Source organism: Apteryx mantelli, chromosome 4, assembly GCF_036417845.1.
Source record: "Apteryx mantelli isolate bAptMan1 chromosome 4, bAptMan1.hap1, whole genome shotgun sequence".
Classification (NCBI taxonomy): Eukaryota; Metazoa; Chordata; class Aves; order Apterygiformes; family Apterygidae; genus Apteryx; species Apteryx mantelli.
Genome location: NC_089981.1, coordinates 66,909,877 through 66,924,010, shown reverse-complemented (window position 1 = coordinate 66,924,010; position 14,134 = coordinate 66,909,877). Strand labels below are relative to the sequence as shown.

At 41.5% G+C, this 14,134-nt stretch overlaps 1 protein-coding gene across 1 annotated transcript; it reads left to right on the top strand.

Annotated features, from left to right (window-relative positions):
- The first annotated feature begins 565 nt into the window (after window positions 1-565).
- Window positions 566-13,542, top strand: DIO2 (iodothyronine deiodinase 2). The gene is made up of 2 exons (XM_013941008.1): window positions 566-787; window positions 12,970-13,542. The coding sequence occupies exons 1-2, from the start codon at window positions 566-568 to the stop codon at window positions 13,540-13,542; spliced, it is 795 nt and encodes a 264-aa protein (XP_013796462.1).
- The last annotated feature ends 592 nt before the right edge of the window (window positions 13,543-14,134 follow it).

The following is a 14,134-nucleotide window of genomic DNA, read 5'->3' as shown; positions in this document are numbered from 1 at the left end:
GATAGCAAGAGAGAGGGCGAGAGGAGGAAGGCAGGAACAGAAAGAGGGAGGGGGGGAGAGAGAGAGAGAAGGAAAGACAGGGAGGGAGGGAGGAAGGAACAGAAAGTTTATGTACATAGACCTTTTTTAAAAAAGTATTGTTGCACCTGGTAGCTAGCTTTAGTGACACAGAAATGAGAGGTCCGTGCAGTGCTTAAATAGCTCAGAAACAATGGGATAGTGCAGGAAAGTTAACAATTAACAATCTCAGCTTAAATTTTATAACTGCAGGGAATTGGAAACACAGCTGCCTCTCTCTTCAACCAAATTAGAAGATCTCCTGGTTAAGGGAAGAATTTTTGCTAACATCTTAGTTTCTGAGAAATAAAAAGGAACTCCGAATTGAATGGGTATCATGCAGTTAACCAGGCTGCTCATATTTAACTATCTTTGCTCATTTTAAAGGGAGAAGCAGCCAGAGGGGTAATGAGGCTTTCAAAATGCTTTTTACTTTATTTTTTTAAATGAGGGTACAGGGCAAAAAAGGGAGCTGAAGGCATCCGGGTGAAGAGAAGCAGCAAGGAAGATGGGGCTGCTAAGTGTGGATTTGCTGATCACGCTGCAGATCTTGCCGGTTTTTTTCTCCAACTGCCTCTTTCTTGCCCTGTATGACTCCGTGATCCTCCTGAAGCACATGGTGCTGTTCCTGAGCCGCTCCAAGGCTGCGCGCGGCGAGTGGCGGAGGATGCTCACCTCGGAGGGGCTGCGCTGCGTCTGGAACAGCTTCCTCCTGGACGCCTACAAGCAGGTGGGTGCGCGCCCCGGGGTCCCCAAAACCGGCTGTCCACGGCTCTGCGCGCTCACCGCGCCTTCCCCTCCGAAGTTCAGTTTGGGGGATAGCCCAAAGGAGACGCAGTCCAAGGCGGGGGCAGAGGCTCGACTCGGGAGACTGGGGAGCTGCTGCCTGCCTGCCTGTTCTGCCACTGACTCCTTTCTGCAGCCATGGCCATGTCACTTAGCTGTGCCTCAGTTTCCCCGCCAGTAAGAATAATACTCTTCATGCTTATAAAGTACTTCAAGATCTTTGTCTGGGAATAAATAAATAACGTTCTAAATATTTTTAAAGCGGTCGTTTAATCGTTTGCCATGTAGATCCTCAGAGGCTGTACATAGACTGTATCTTGAGATAGAGCTCTCTATGTTACATAGATAACATCTATCTGTGTATAGAATTATTTTAGTTAAAGGATGAAAATGAGCCTTTGTCGTTATACTGGCACTTTCTCTTACTCATTTGTTAATTTTTACATTGAAGGAAGCATCCAGGTAAAACTGGACAGAGAGAAACAGTGAGCCTTTTTTCCCTCATGAAAGCAGTGACAGTGGGACATGTCAGAGATTAAAAATGAGCTTGACTAGCTGAGGGACAGCTGCCTGGTGATTTAAGTTAATAAAGCTAATAGCAATTATGCAACTTTTTTTTTTTCCTTTTAAGTTTTGTACAAACATTACCCAGTGGTACTGCCCAGGTCTCATGAGGTAGTTATAGTTCCCTTTTATAGACTGAAAACGAGGACCCTAAGAGATGAAAATTCTCACACAGGCCACCCAGTTAGTAAGTAGAAGAGCTGGATTCAGAGCCCTGTGGCTTCCAAAACAGTGCTCACTCTGTTAGAATGGGTTGTCTTATTTAGACCATCTAATTTAACATGCCCCATCTGATGTCATGAGGTCATAGGAGACCTGTCCAGGCGATAGCTCTATATCTTCTGAAAGATTTCTTTTTGTGTCACCTTCCCCCCAGTCCCCTTTCATTCCCCCACAATGGCTCTTGTATTCACTCTTACCTAGAGATGTGAAGAGCTGTTTTGTTGGCTTTGTGATATGGGATACAAACTACCTAGCCTGAAATCCAAGCCATGGGTACATTATTTTTCAGTGTAAGACATATAAATAGTATTACATCTTGCCAAATGGATCAGCCTCTTAATGGCACCATAAGAATCAGCCAGCTGGCTACCCAAATAAAGTAATGCTGAATATTGAAGCTCACTATTTTGCTAGCCCTTCTAGTTTCTTTTTTTTAGTCTCTTCATGGACATTAGGTAAGGAAATTTTTCTGTGGTCTTGTTAAGTAGGCTGGTAAACACAACTGTTCCCATTTTACAGACAAGGCAAGGCAGGACAGGTAACGTGCAACTTGGTCAAGGCTCTAGTGGAACAGCCAAGTTTCCAGTTTCTACATTTGTGATCTGTATGTGGGCCAGGGACTGGGAAGGTGTGCAGCTGTAAGGAACCTCATATTCATGAAATATCTTCAATTTCATTCTGTTTAAATAATATAAAATGCTTTAAAATAAATATGTTGCATGCCTTTTTATACTTTCCAAAGACATGCTTTGGGTTTCCCTCAGCTACTGCTGCTGTCAACCCTTGGATCTAGAGGGAGGATGGCTCTGTGCTATTTTTGGTTTTGGCAATGCAACACATACCTTGAACTTAGTAACGGAAAACTCTCCCTTATCACCTTTAAATGACTTAGGTTGTTTATGCCAGTCAGGCTTTAAGGTCCCTAGAACAAATTCTTGGCCTCAGTGAACTCAGCAGAAAAATTCATACAAACTTCAAAATAGCCAGATTTTCTAACATTGTACCAAAAAGAGGGAAAAATCCATTCATACCAGGTATCCTTAATGAAGAACTAATCAATTCCAGCAATTAATGGAAAGACTACATTTTCCTTCATAGAATTATGGGCCAGGCCAGAAGGTCTTTGGAAAACCTTGATTGTCACAGAGATACAGAGTAAATTTAGAAATCAAATTCTAAAGGGGACAATAAATTGAGCAATATTAGGAGAAGGAGAAGAGTTGTTGCTTTCATAACAGTGGAGAGTTTTCTGCTGCTTCTGCAAGGAAGAGAAAGAAAAAAGTGGTTGAACTGGAAAGCTGTACTGATAGAGTTGAAAAAATTTCAAATATATCCTGGTTTGCAGTGTAAATGTTAAAAAAGCATGTTAAATAGATTAAAGACTGTCCCACAAAGCCTCTTCTTCCTTAAAATATCTTTTCTTAAATCCTGAGTGGGATCATCTAATTGTAATATCTTAATCTTAGCCAATTAGGACAGGTAGGAAATGAAATTATTGGAGAATCAGGATATTAAACAGCATTGCAAAATGTAGCCTTTATTACAACCATGTTTGCTTATTGCTCTAGTTTTCTAGTTGAAATCAGGCATTAGCAAAGTACTTAAGCATGTGCTTAAATTCGTTCCATTCAGGACTATTTATGATATAATCACCATTCTTCAGCTAGAATAGCTGAATTGCAGATGGCTGAGGTAGACCAAAGCTAGACTGCCAGTTAGCAGAGCGCTCTGGATTAGAACAATAGCTACGCTTGGTTGTACTATGCTGTATATCACTTACATGGAACTCTTTCTGACTACATTTCACAGCATTTTGCATAAGAGTACTTCATAAACAGAAGAAAAATTTCTGGAAGCCATTCCAGAAAAAGTTCCTGGATAGATACTGGTTTGTAGATTAAAAATAAATTTATTCCAAGAAAATAGTTCTGCCTTGGAAGCACACAGACTATTCCAGAATTAAGTGACTTTATTTCAAGACTAGTGTGTACAAGAGATGATTTTGGAATAGCTGAAAAAGAATGTATCTGAAAATAGCTATTCTGATACATTTCCCCTTCTAGTAAAACTTTGGAATATCTTACACAAATTTCAACTTGCTTTTATTCTGCTTTTTGTAGTTATTAAGTATTATTGCACAAAACATTTTGGTTAGGACATTTGTTTCATAGGCAAGATTACCAGGCAACAGTTGAGGATTTTAACTTTCTCAGTGGGTGAACAATGCAGTCTGATATATTGTATATGCACATATTCAGTATTCTCTTTTATTGGGACATTTTATATGACTTCCCCACACTTTACTGTCCCAGTGAAATCAAAATAATTGATCGCTTGTTTATTTTCTTAGGTACATTTTATCAATGATTAATGTATTTCTTTTTACTTCCTGAGCTCTGAGTTCAGTATCTGTCACACTCAATGTTGATATTGTCTACCTTGCACCTCTTTTTCATTTATATAACATCCTTCTCCTATTCTTTCCTAAGAAGCAAGCATGTTTTATGTTACAACAAGGGAGTCTTTAGGACCAGATTAGTTATCGTCATAGGGATAAACAGAGACAGCAGTCAAGTTATAATAACCATATAACTGGAAGAGTGCAAGTATGGTGATGTTTTGTTATTTAGATGTTACTTTTTAATTTATTGTTGTTCTTCTTTATCTACAGAAGTGATGAGTGGATTGACTTCTGAAGAGCAAGTCATGTATGTATAAGTGTGTGTGTATTTATACATTCATATGTGTATGTATATATAAAGATATATACATGTGTGTTTATATGTACATAGACATACATATATGTGTATAAATGCATAAATGCACATAGGCATACATAATTGGCTCTTTCAGGAGTCAGTCCACTGTTATTGTATGTATATGTGTGTGTGTGTGTGTGTATATATATATATGAATATATATGCGCCCATATGTATGTATAGATATGGATGGACCAACCCCCATAGATAGAAGAAAAAAAACAAAAGAGATTTTTGGGAGGGTGTTCAAATACCCCCTGTGTAATTTATATAAGCCATCTGTACAAATGCCAATGAAGATTTTGTTTCATCCCACAACATATATACTGAATATGTCACATATCTTACAGAAACCCAGAGAAACAGCTAGAAAAGTTTTTTTTTTTTTTTTAAGCATTGTATCTATTTTAAATGCTTTATTACCCTGTAAATTCTGTACTTTAGTACTGGGATGAATCCACTCGCCAGGATTCCGAAAAGAGAGAAATTATTATCTTAATATGCTTTTTAAATGGCTACAAGAGGAGTTTTCCACACCAGGGGCCAGTGCTGAGGTGCAGAGTGCTGAGCGGTCTTGCAGTGCCAGCGGCAAGTTTTGTGTCAGAGCTGCCAGTCCCAGCCAGAACTGGGAGCTGGAGGCTTGTCCTGATGGGTGCCCAGCACGGTGCTGTGCGGGCCAAGAGCTCGGTCAGGGATTTCTTTTAATGCTCCCTGCTCTCTGGAGCGGCCGAGTGATGCGCCTGTGCAGGTAACGTGCCCGTGTGCACACAGGCACATGTGTGCATAGGGACCATACGGTGACACTGGGGTCTCAGCAGGTGGCTGCTAACGGCGGGGTGTATGTACGTCTCCGGCTTTTTGCCATCTCTAAAAAGGGCCAACAGCAAGCTGTGGCATGACAGAACTGAGAGAAAGTTTGGGACAGGATCCTGACTTCAGAGCACAGGCCCAACTCGGGAGTTAGTAGCAAGTGGATTGGTTTAGTAAACATGCGGTGACACCTCTCTGAGGCATTTTGGGGAGGCATGAATAAATTACCAGAGACACCTCTGGCTACTTCTGCCTGTCTAATGGGTACATTTATTCTTAAAAACACTGGTATGTAAAGCAGTATAGCCTGGAAAGCTGCCATAGCTTTTGGTAAGGTAAGTGCATGCTGTGCAACATTATCACAAAGTAATATGTGAAAAGTAATATAAGGACATGATCCTTTACCTGCTGTTCAGCTGTCTAGTGCCTCTTTGCTTCTGGGAGATGTCTTTTAATGGTTGGAACAAAGGCATGACCCTTCTATACTTATTATTTGTAATTAATTTGCCTGGCAAAGTAAGGAAGTGTCTTTCTCCACCTTTCACTATAATGAAGGGAATTTGCGAAATAAATGCTGTCCTAAAGAGCTTGTGTTGTATAGTTTCATGGTTTTGAACTAGACATTGTGTGGTATTAAAAATATTTCATTGGTTTTACAAAGTTCAGAGTTAGCAGAATTGTTTTCATTGACATTTTCAAATAAAAAGAATCATGAACGAAGTGAAAAAACAGAACAAAACCACAATTAAAACCCTTCCTGCAGTGTTTGGAACCTAAATTCAACAGGATTTGGGCTTGTCATTGCCATTATTATTAAAACTTTGTCATTATTATTAATGTATAATCATATTTGTTATAGTAGTGTCCAGGGACCAACCTAGATTGGGGACACATTGTGCTAGGCAATGTCCAAAACAAGAGAAGCAGACAGTCTGTCCCAAGGAGCTTACAGTTTAAACATTCAAGGCAAACAAAGGGTATGAAAAAGGAATATAATGATTACTACTCTGCATGAGGTCTAATCCTGCCCATCTTATTTTGCAGATCTAACTTCGCTTCTTCCACACCATCTCTATGCAGTCCTCCATTTTCATCCCTATGTGCAAAAAACCCCCTTGAACTGACTGAAAGGACTGCTTCCCTTTTTGTGAAACCTTTATGAAAACCCACTCAAGCTGTGATAGCCACAGACAATTAGCTAACTCGCATCATGCAGGAAAAGGATTGTACCCAGTCCTTTCACCCCATCTCTACCTCTCCAACAAAATCATCACTGTGAATTCATACAGTGAGAAGGATGAGGTAAAAGTATAAATAATCATTCAAATTAACTTCAGGTATCACTCAGATGTCCATTGCCCAGACAGTGGTGACTAACAAGAATGGTGAAGGCCTCTGTCATCCCTGGGAAGAGTCCGCAAGGGCAGCAGATGGCCCAGAGGCCCCAGTATCCTTGACTGTGCCTCCCCATAAGCCATGCTCCCCTCTTTAAAGAGCATTAGGAAGCTCACTGTAGGCTCCCTGATCACAGGAGCTAAAATTCTCCTTTTTCTATTCTAAAACAGTGCAAGGCAAAAGGCTCCTTTATGCTTTCCCTCTGCCATGAATGCTCATTTGTGGGACTGGCAGCTTTTAAGGAGGACAACATTTGACCAGTTATTTTTATCTGGACTGTGTCCTTTTAATTTTTCTCCCGCTTCCCTCCCTCAGCTTCACACACCTGATCCTAAATAAGGACTCTGGACTCTGGAAGAACTCTAGTAAATTCCAGTGTCTGCTCTCCAATTTGGGTACTCAAGTTTCTCAAAGCAAACTGCCACCTCCCCATGATAAATGAAGAGTTCCCATTCATGTAGGCTACTCCAAACAAGAGCCTCCTGTAACTTCTATCCACTGCACAATTCTGGGTCATGTAAAAAAAGAAAACAAAAACAATAATATGTATACTTCTGCAGCCAGAATCTGATTAGGATTTGGATGAAGCACTGACAAATGTCAGGCTCTTAGGAGGCTATATTTAGCTGAATGGAATCAAAGCAAAGCAAAGCAGAGAATTTGAAAAGGAGCAAAAAGCTCCAGGGATTCAATTCATAACCAGTTGCTGGACTCCAATCCCAAACGCAGTATGTCCATATTTAAATGGCTAATATCACAGACTGCTAATTGTCTGGCAACACCTATTTTCTTTAAGGGCTTGACACAGCCTGATGAGTTTGCCAAACTTTGAAAATCCTTCATACAGGGAATGAAAGCCATATTCCAGTCCACAGGATCCCAGGAGGGTTATGCTAAAACTGATAAAAGCAAAGCAACAAAAAGGAAAAGGTAAATGAGGAGGTGATGTTTTGTCCATGGGGCTTTTCCTAGACCTCATGGAGACTGTACAACAAAGTTAGCAGTATGTGCTATTTCTAGCCTGTAGTTTATGAATAGGGCTTTCTTTTCCACTCCCAAGTCTCCTTCATTTTGCAGTCTGTGTGCTAAAGCATCAGTAACCTTGTTCCCTTTCACTCTGCGTGCAAACTCGGAGATGGAGAGGCAGCACCAAGGCTGTCAAGCAAAGGAAATTCACACAAATGATGCAAATTACTGCCTTAGTGTAGGGTTGGGGCTTGCTATGGGTAATGGCCAGAGCGGCTCTCACATTTTGCTGGCCAACCTCGCCTGCCCTGGGCAGGCTGCATGGGAGGGAGGTGCCTGTGCACTGCCTGGTTTCCACCTCAGCTTGGCATCCAGAAGGCCAGTGTTGCATGCCCGAATATTCATGCACATATAAGTATGTGATTATAGAAACACTGGATTGTGTGTGAGGGAAATTCTGCTGGTTTGTTTCTCAGAATTTATATTTTGCCTGCCTTTGTGTAAGATTTCAAAAGCAGTTTGGCTGAATACATGTTTTTTTGTTTGTTTTTTTCATTGTGTTGATTTTCTTTTCCAAGAGCTACTTTTTATTTCAATAAGTAACAACAAAGAAGACAGCCAAGGCCCACAATGCAGATGATCAGCGAGGATGATATTGTCATCCTGTGTCAATCTGTTCCCGAGCGGGGTGAAATAAAGAGTCTCTTTGGGAACGTCAGCATTTCATCAAGACCAATTAGTGGAGATGCTGCTGCTTATGTTTAAGCATTAACGACTGGGTAGGGCTGGATTTTAGAGTGCTTGACACTGGCATGGAACAAGGCACCGACCTAATTACTCCTTTGCAAGAGCAGAAAATGCCTTGTGAATGCCTGCTTGGCAAGGATGTCTCATTAAGGGGGGAAAAAAAACCAACACAAGCACTCCTAGAAACAAAAATTAACATGATGGGTAACCTGCGGCCATGAGACTTGCTTTGTGGCTGTGGGAAGTAAAGAGAAACCTCTACAAGGTGACGTAAGACACAGTAGTTTAAATTTCTAAATTTCTCTGTTTTTTGGTCAATAAGAAGTCGGAGTGACAGGATACAAACTTGCATTTCTGGAGAATAATAAAAGACATTGCCACCCTTGGTATCAATGTTATATGATACTTGAAGGGCATTCTCATGTGAATGTTCATCAATGGGAGTTGCTTTATTAGTCTGTTCCTTCAGGGTTTGCAAACTTGTCTAGGAAAAGAAGCATTTGGTAGACCTGAATGAACACTTGGTAATGAGGAGCATACAACATTTAGCCTCTCTTTTTGCATAAGCAGACTGTGGTTTCTCAATTAAAGATTGTAGTGTTGGTCAGAGCATTTTCGGTCATAACAGCTTTGCTAAAATAAAACCAGAAGAACAGGGGAAACAGCTGCTTGGCTGTTGCTGTCTCCTGAGCAGCTCCGTTCATTGTTCAGTTTTACTTTCTTCTGTCCTTTTTACCTTTAATTTTCTTGTCCTCTGAAGGTTGCCAACAAATATCAGAAATTCAAAGTGTGTTGCTTAATTGTGATTTATGAGATAAATCACATGTTATTACTTCTTTTCCTTGACTGAATGAGTACACACTCCTAAGCACTGAAATCCATTATTCATTCAGAGAGTGGGTGCAGCACAGATACTTGCATGTCAGGCTTTGCCCAAAAGACATATTTTGGGCAACCCAGCTCTGAAAAGGCAATGGCTTGTTAGCAGAAGAACAATTAAGCTTTCTAGGCAGAGTGATCTAGTATTTGTGCCATTTTTATGTGATATGCCCTTGTTTGGTACTCACCAACCTACCACAAAAAGCTGAGTTGTCTGGCTGGCCTTTGGACTGAATGGAGCCCTTGGTTGATTATATCATCTCCAAATGATCTTGGCCACTGTATTTTTTGCTCATGTCTGATCTTTAACCTTATTTACTTCTGCTCTGCCTATCTTACTCCACAGAATGGCAGAGAGAAATGCAGATGTTTAGCAGCTCAGAGGAAGAGTACCTACTACCTGCTAAGCAGTAAACACTATTTGTCTGTAGCAGCACTTGTTAAATGTTACAAGGTGAATCCCTTGTAACATTGACAAACATGAAACAGGCTGAGTTTTTTTTGTCACTGTCTCTCTACAGAAAGATCTTTCCTTTAAGAAAGCTGGGATAAAGCTCTTTTCCTTTCTTGAGTTCAGTGGACAATCCACCTGCTCAGCAGGTCCTAAACACAGCAATTTCAAACTTTGTTTGCTTCCAAAGGCATGAAGTCAAACACCAGACTATTTTTACCCATTACCAGGGTTCTAGCACATAACTAATGTTATAGATGGAGGTTTGCTAGGAGCAGTGAGGGGCTTTCCTTTCCTGCACAGTGCCTGTTCACCTAGCCTGTGCTGTAGTGGCAGCTGCACAGTCCACTGTTGAGAGTGGCATCATTACCATATACTCAACATCATAGGTCTCAGCCATTCTTTCTTGCTATGGCGCTCTCCCTTTCTGATCTCTGAATGAAAGGCAGCACATTTGTGTCTCAATTTGCACTATAGAAAATAGCTAAAATGATGCTTATATCCCCTGCAGACATGTTGTGAGACCTTCTCATTTAGCTCTAAAATCTTTTGGGTTTAAGGGAAGTGTCTTACAAAATCTTCTTTGGTTAAATTCTGTTTCTTTTGCTAGTCTGATGCAATGGAGCTGAAACATGAATAACTGGATTTATGCAGGGTAGTCAGGTTTCTCAGGAAGAAATGGAGGACCCAGATCTCAGAGCAATAGCCTCAGTTAAATATTCAGCTCTTAACCCAACTCCATTCAGGGAGACCTCAACAAGCTGGAGAAATGGGCAGAAAGAAACCTCATGAAGTTTGATAAAGGGATGCGCAAAGTCCTTCACCTGGGGAGAAATAACCCCATGCACCAGTACAGGCTGGGTGATGACTTGCTGGAAAACAGCTCTTCAGAGAAGGACCTGGGGGTCCTGGTGGACCAGTTGACCATAAGCCAGCAACATGCCCTTGTGGCAAAGGCCAATGGCTGCATTATAAAGACCGTTGCCAGCAGGTCGAGGGAGGGGATCCTTCCCCTCTACTCAGCCCTGGTGAGGCCGCACCTGAAGTGCTGGGTCCAGTGCTCAGCTCCCCAGTACCAGAGAGACATGGAGAGACTTGCACTGGAGCAAGTACAGCAAAGGGTCACTAAGATGATTAAGGGACTGGAGCATCTCTCATATGAGGAAGGGCTGAGAGAGCTGGCATTGTTCAGTGTGGAGAAGAGAAGGCTCAGGGGGATCTTGTCAACGTGTATAAATATCTGAAGGGAGGGTGTACAGGAGAAGGAGCAAAACTCTTTTCAGTGGTGCCAAGTGACAGGACAAGAGGGCACAAACTGAAACACAGGAAATTCTGTCTAAATATAAGAAAACACTTTTTTACTGTGAGGGTGACTGAGCACTGGAACAGGTTGCCCAGAAAGGTTGTGGAGTTTCCATCCCTGGAGATATTCAAAAGCCATCTCAGCGTGGTCCTGGGCAGCCTGCTCTCGCTGACCCTGCTTGAGCAGATTGGGTTAGACCAGATGATCTCCAAAGGTCCCTTCCAATGTCAAGCATTCTGTGATTCTTACTGCATGTGACTTGTCAGTAAGTGGTACCTGATAATGTAAAGTAGAATGAACAGTGCACCCAAAATCAGTTATTTATTCAGTTTTTACAGAATTCTCATTCAGTTTTAACTTCAAATGACTTCAGTAGGAGTGTAACTTGAGAAAGAAATGAATAAAATATGACGGACTTCAGGATTTGGCCCTGTATGTGTTTGTTCAAAACAGCATTTCTACATATTATCAAATACACAGGATACAGAGAGAGATAAAGGCAGGAAAAAATGGAAAGATAATTGCATTGTTGTACTAGAGCCTGGTGTTAAGGGCAGATACATAGGAATTACTGTGGCAAGGCTCTTAAGAAACTGATTGTCGTATGTAGTCATATTTTGTGGTTCTATAGTGATTATCAGCTAAGGATCTTGGAGCCCTCTGCAGGTTTCACTTTATTCTGGCAACCCCTTTGTGAGATGCATACATTCTGTCTTCTTTCTATAGGCAGGGAAATTAAAGCACTGTCAAGCAAAATGACTTTCTCACAACTGTGTATTGAGTTCAGATTAGATCTGAGGTTAGAGCTAAAAAGCCTTAACTTCATCCTGCTTCAACCTTCAAATAAGCTTTCCTGTTTTTCTGCTGCTTTTCCCCCAATCTTCTTTTAGAGAAATATTGCAGTAGAAGGAAATGTGTTATTCAATCATTGATGAAATTACTGCAAAGTGGTTAGAAAATCCTTTGGACAGTGCAGTCTTCAGTGGCCCATTGTCAAAACAGAACAATGTATTGAGTCAGATACTGCTAAGATCTCTTTTGGATCTGGTACTCTCTGTATTTTCATTCGTGGTCTGCAGGATGGAATTGAACATACGCTTATGAAATCTGAAAACTTCTCAAAGTTGGGAGGCATGTACGGCAGGTATTGTGTTGGTCAGGAATACAATTCAGAATGATTTTGAAGAACTGGAAAAATGTTTTGAAAATGTAGGATGCAGTTCAATAGAATCAAGTGCAAAGCACTACATTTAGGCTAGACTACTGAAGTGCACAAATCCATGATGAGGAGCAACTAGATGATAGGCAGAAAAGCACCTGGGCATTATAGCTGTTCACAAGCTCACCAGTAGTCAATAGTGTTCATGATGTTTTGGAAAAAGCAAACATCTCCTTGAACATATTAACAGGTGTAGCCTCTGAGACACATGAACTAGTTGTCTGATCCTTCTCTGAATTAGTAAAAGCTCTACAGAAGGAGAATCCAGTTTTGAACACTGTTCTTCAAGAAAGATGTGGAGCAAGTGGAGAGAGCTCATATGAGGATAGTGAAAAAAATTCATACATCTAGAAAATTTAGCTAGCAGAAAAAGGTAAAAAGACACAGGAGGTAGTCTGCCTGAAAGAGAAGGTGACTAAGGAGAGACTTTATAAGAATCTGCAAATATACAAGGGTTTCTGTGAAGAGGAAGGAAACAGTCTATTCACATGTCTGTGGTGGATAGGACAAAATAGATCTCAGGACAAGTTATCTAACAATAAGCATAATGAAGTGCTATACCTGTCACATTTCCCTGCACTGGGAGTGGAAGGAGACTAGAGACTTCCAGATATCCAGAGGGACTAGGGCCTTCTTGAAGCTGCTGCTTTTGATGATTTGCTAAATCCAGAATCCCTTTGCTAGTTCCCATGTGGGGAGTAAACTGTACTATTTGAACAGGTGACTGCATTTATTTAGAGAGAGTAATCAAACGGACACTGGGAAAACAAGTCACACTAACTTATTATGTTTTCATTTGTTTTGCTATCAGGTCAAACTGGGAGGAGAAGCCCCAAACTCCAGTGTAATCCACGTAGCCAATGGCAGTGATGGCAGCACTAACAGCTGGAAGAGTGTTGGTGGGAAGTGTGGAACCAAATGCCACCTTCTGGATTTTGCCAACTCAGAGAGGCCACTGGTGGTCAACTTTGGTTCAGCTACCTGACCACCATTCACAAACCAGCTGTCGGCCTTCAGCAAGCTGGTGGAGGAGTTCTCTGGTGTGGCTGACTTTCTGTTGGTCTACATTGATGAGGCTCACCCATCTGATGGCTGGGCCGCCCCTGGAATTTCCTCTTCTTCATTTGAAGTTAAGAAACACAGGAACCAGGAAGACCGATGTGCAGCCGCTCACCAGCTCCTAGAACGGTTTTCCTTGCCACCTCAATGCCAAGTAGTTGCTGACTGCATGGACAACAATGCCAATGTGGCCTATGGGGTTTCATTTGAGCGAGTGTGCATTGTGCAGAGACAAAAAATTGCCTACCTGGGAGGCAAAGGCCCCTTTTTCTACAATCTCCAGGAGGTTCGGCTTTGGCTGGAACAAAATTTCAGCAAAAGATGAAATCCACTCTCTACAGAAGATATGTCAATAGATGTGTCCCTTTAAAGTGATGTAAAAGGGAAGAAACGAAATCATATGCTGGTTTGAGTAAGGCCTTTTGGATGACTGCAGGAGAACACAACTGATAACAAGGTCAAATGAACATAAACTAGGAAAATAAAAAACAAAAAACCTAACTCCACAGAAATGTTAATTGTATGAAAAAAATCCCACTCCTGCATTCCCTATGGAACAGAAGAGGCTGCTGTGAAAAGGTGCTGCTGCTGAGCAGGAAGAGTGGTGAGATGAGCTCCATCTCCCGGAAGGAACCGGTTGCATGAAGTGTTGGCTGGAGGGTGAGTCAGACGCATTGCTTCCTGGAAGGCATTCCATGGAAAGGCAACGCCATGCATTTCATCAGAGACACTTCTTTACCCTCTTGTGGCCAATGCAAGCAACTTGGGAGGAGCCAGAGGGTTTGCAATTAATTTGTGTAGAAATGCAAGTGGAGTGTGGCAATTGTCCTTTTTCTGTAGAGGTTTTATTGTTCAGAGACTGCAGGAACCTGCAATGCACCCTGCATGCAAACCGGCTGCTCAGATCGAGATGAAAC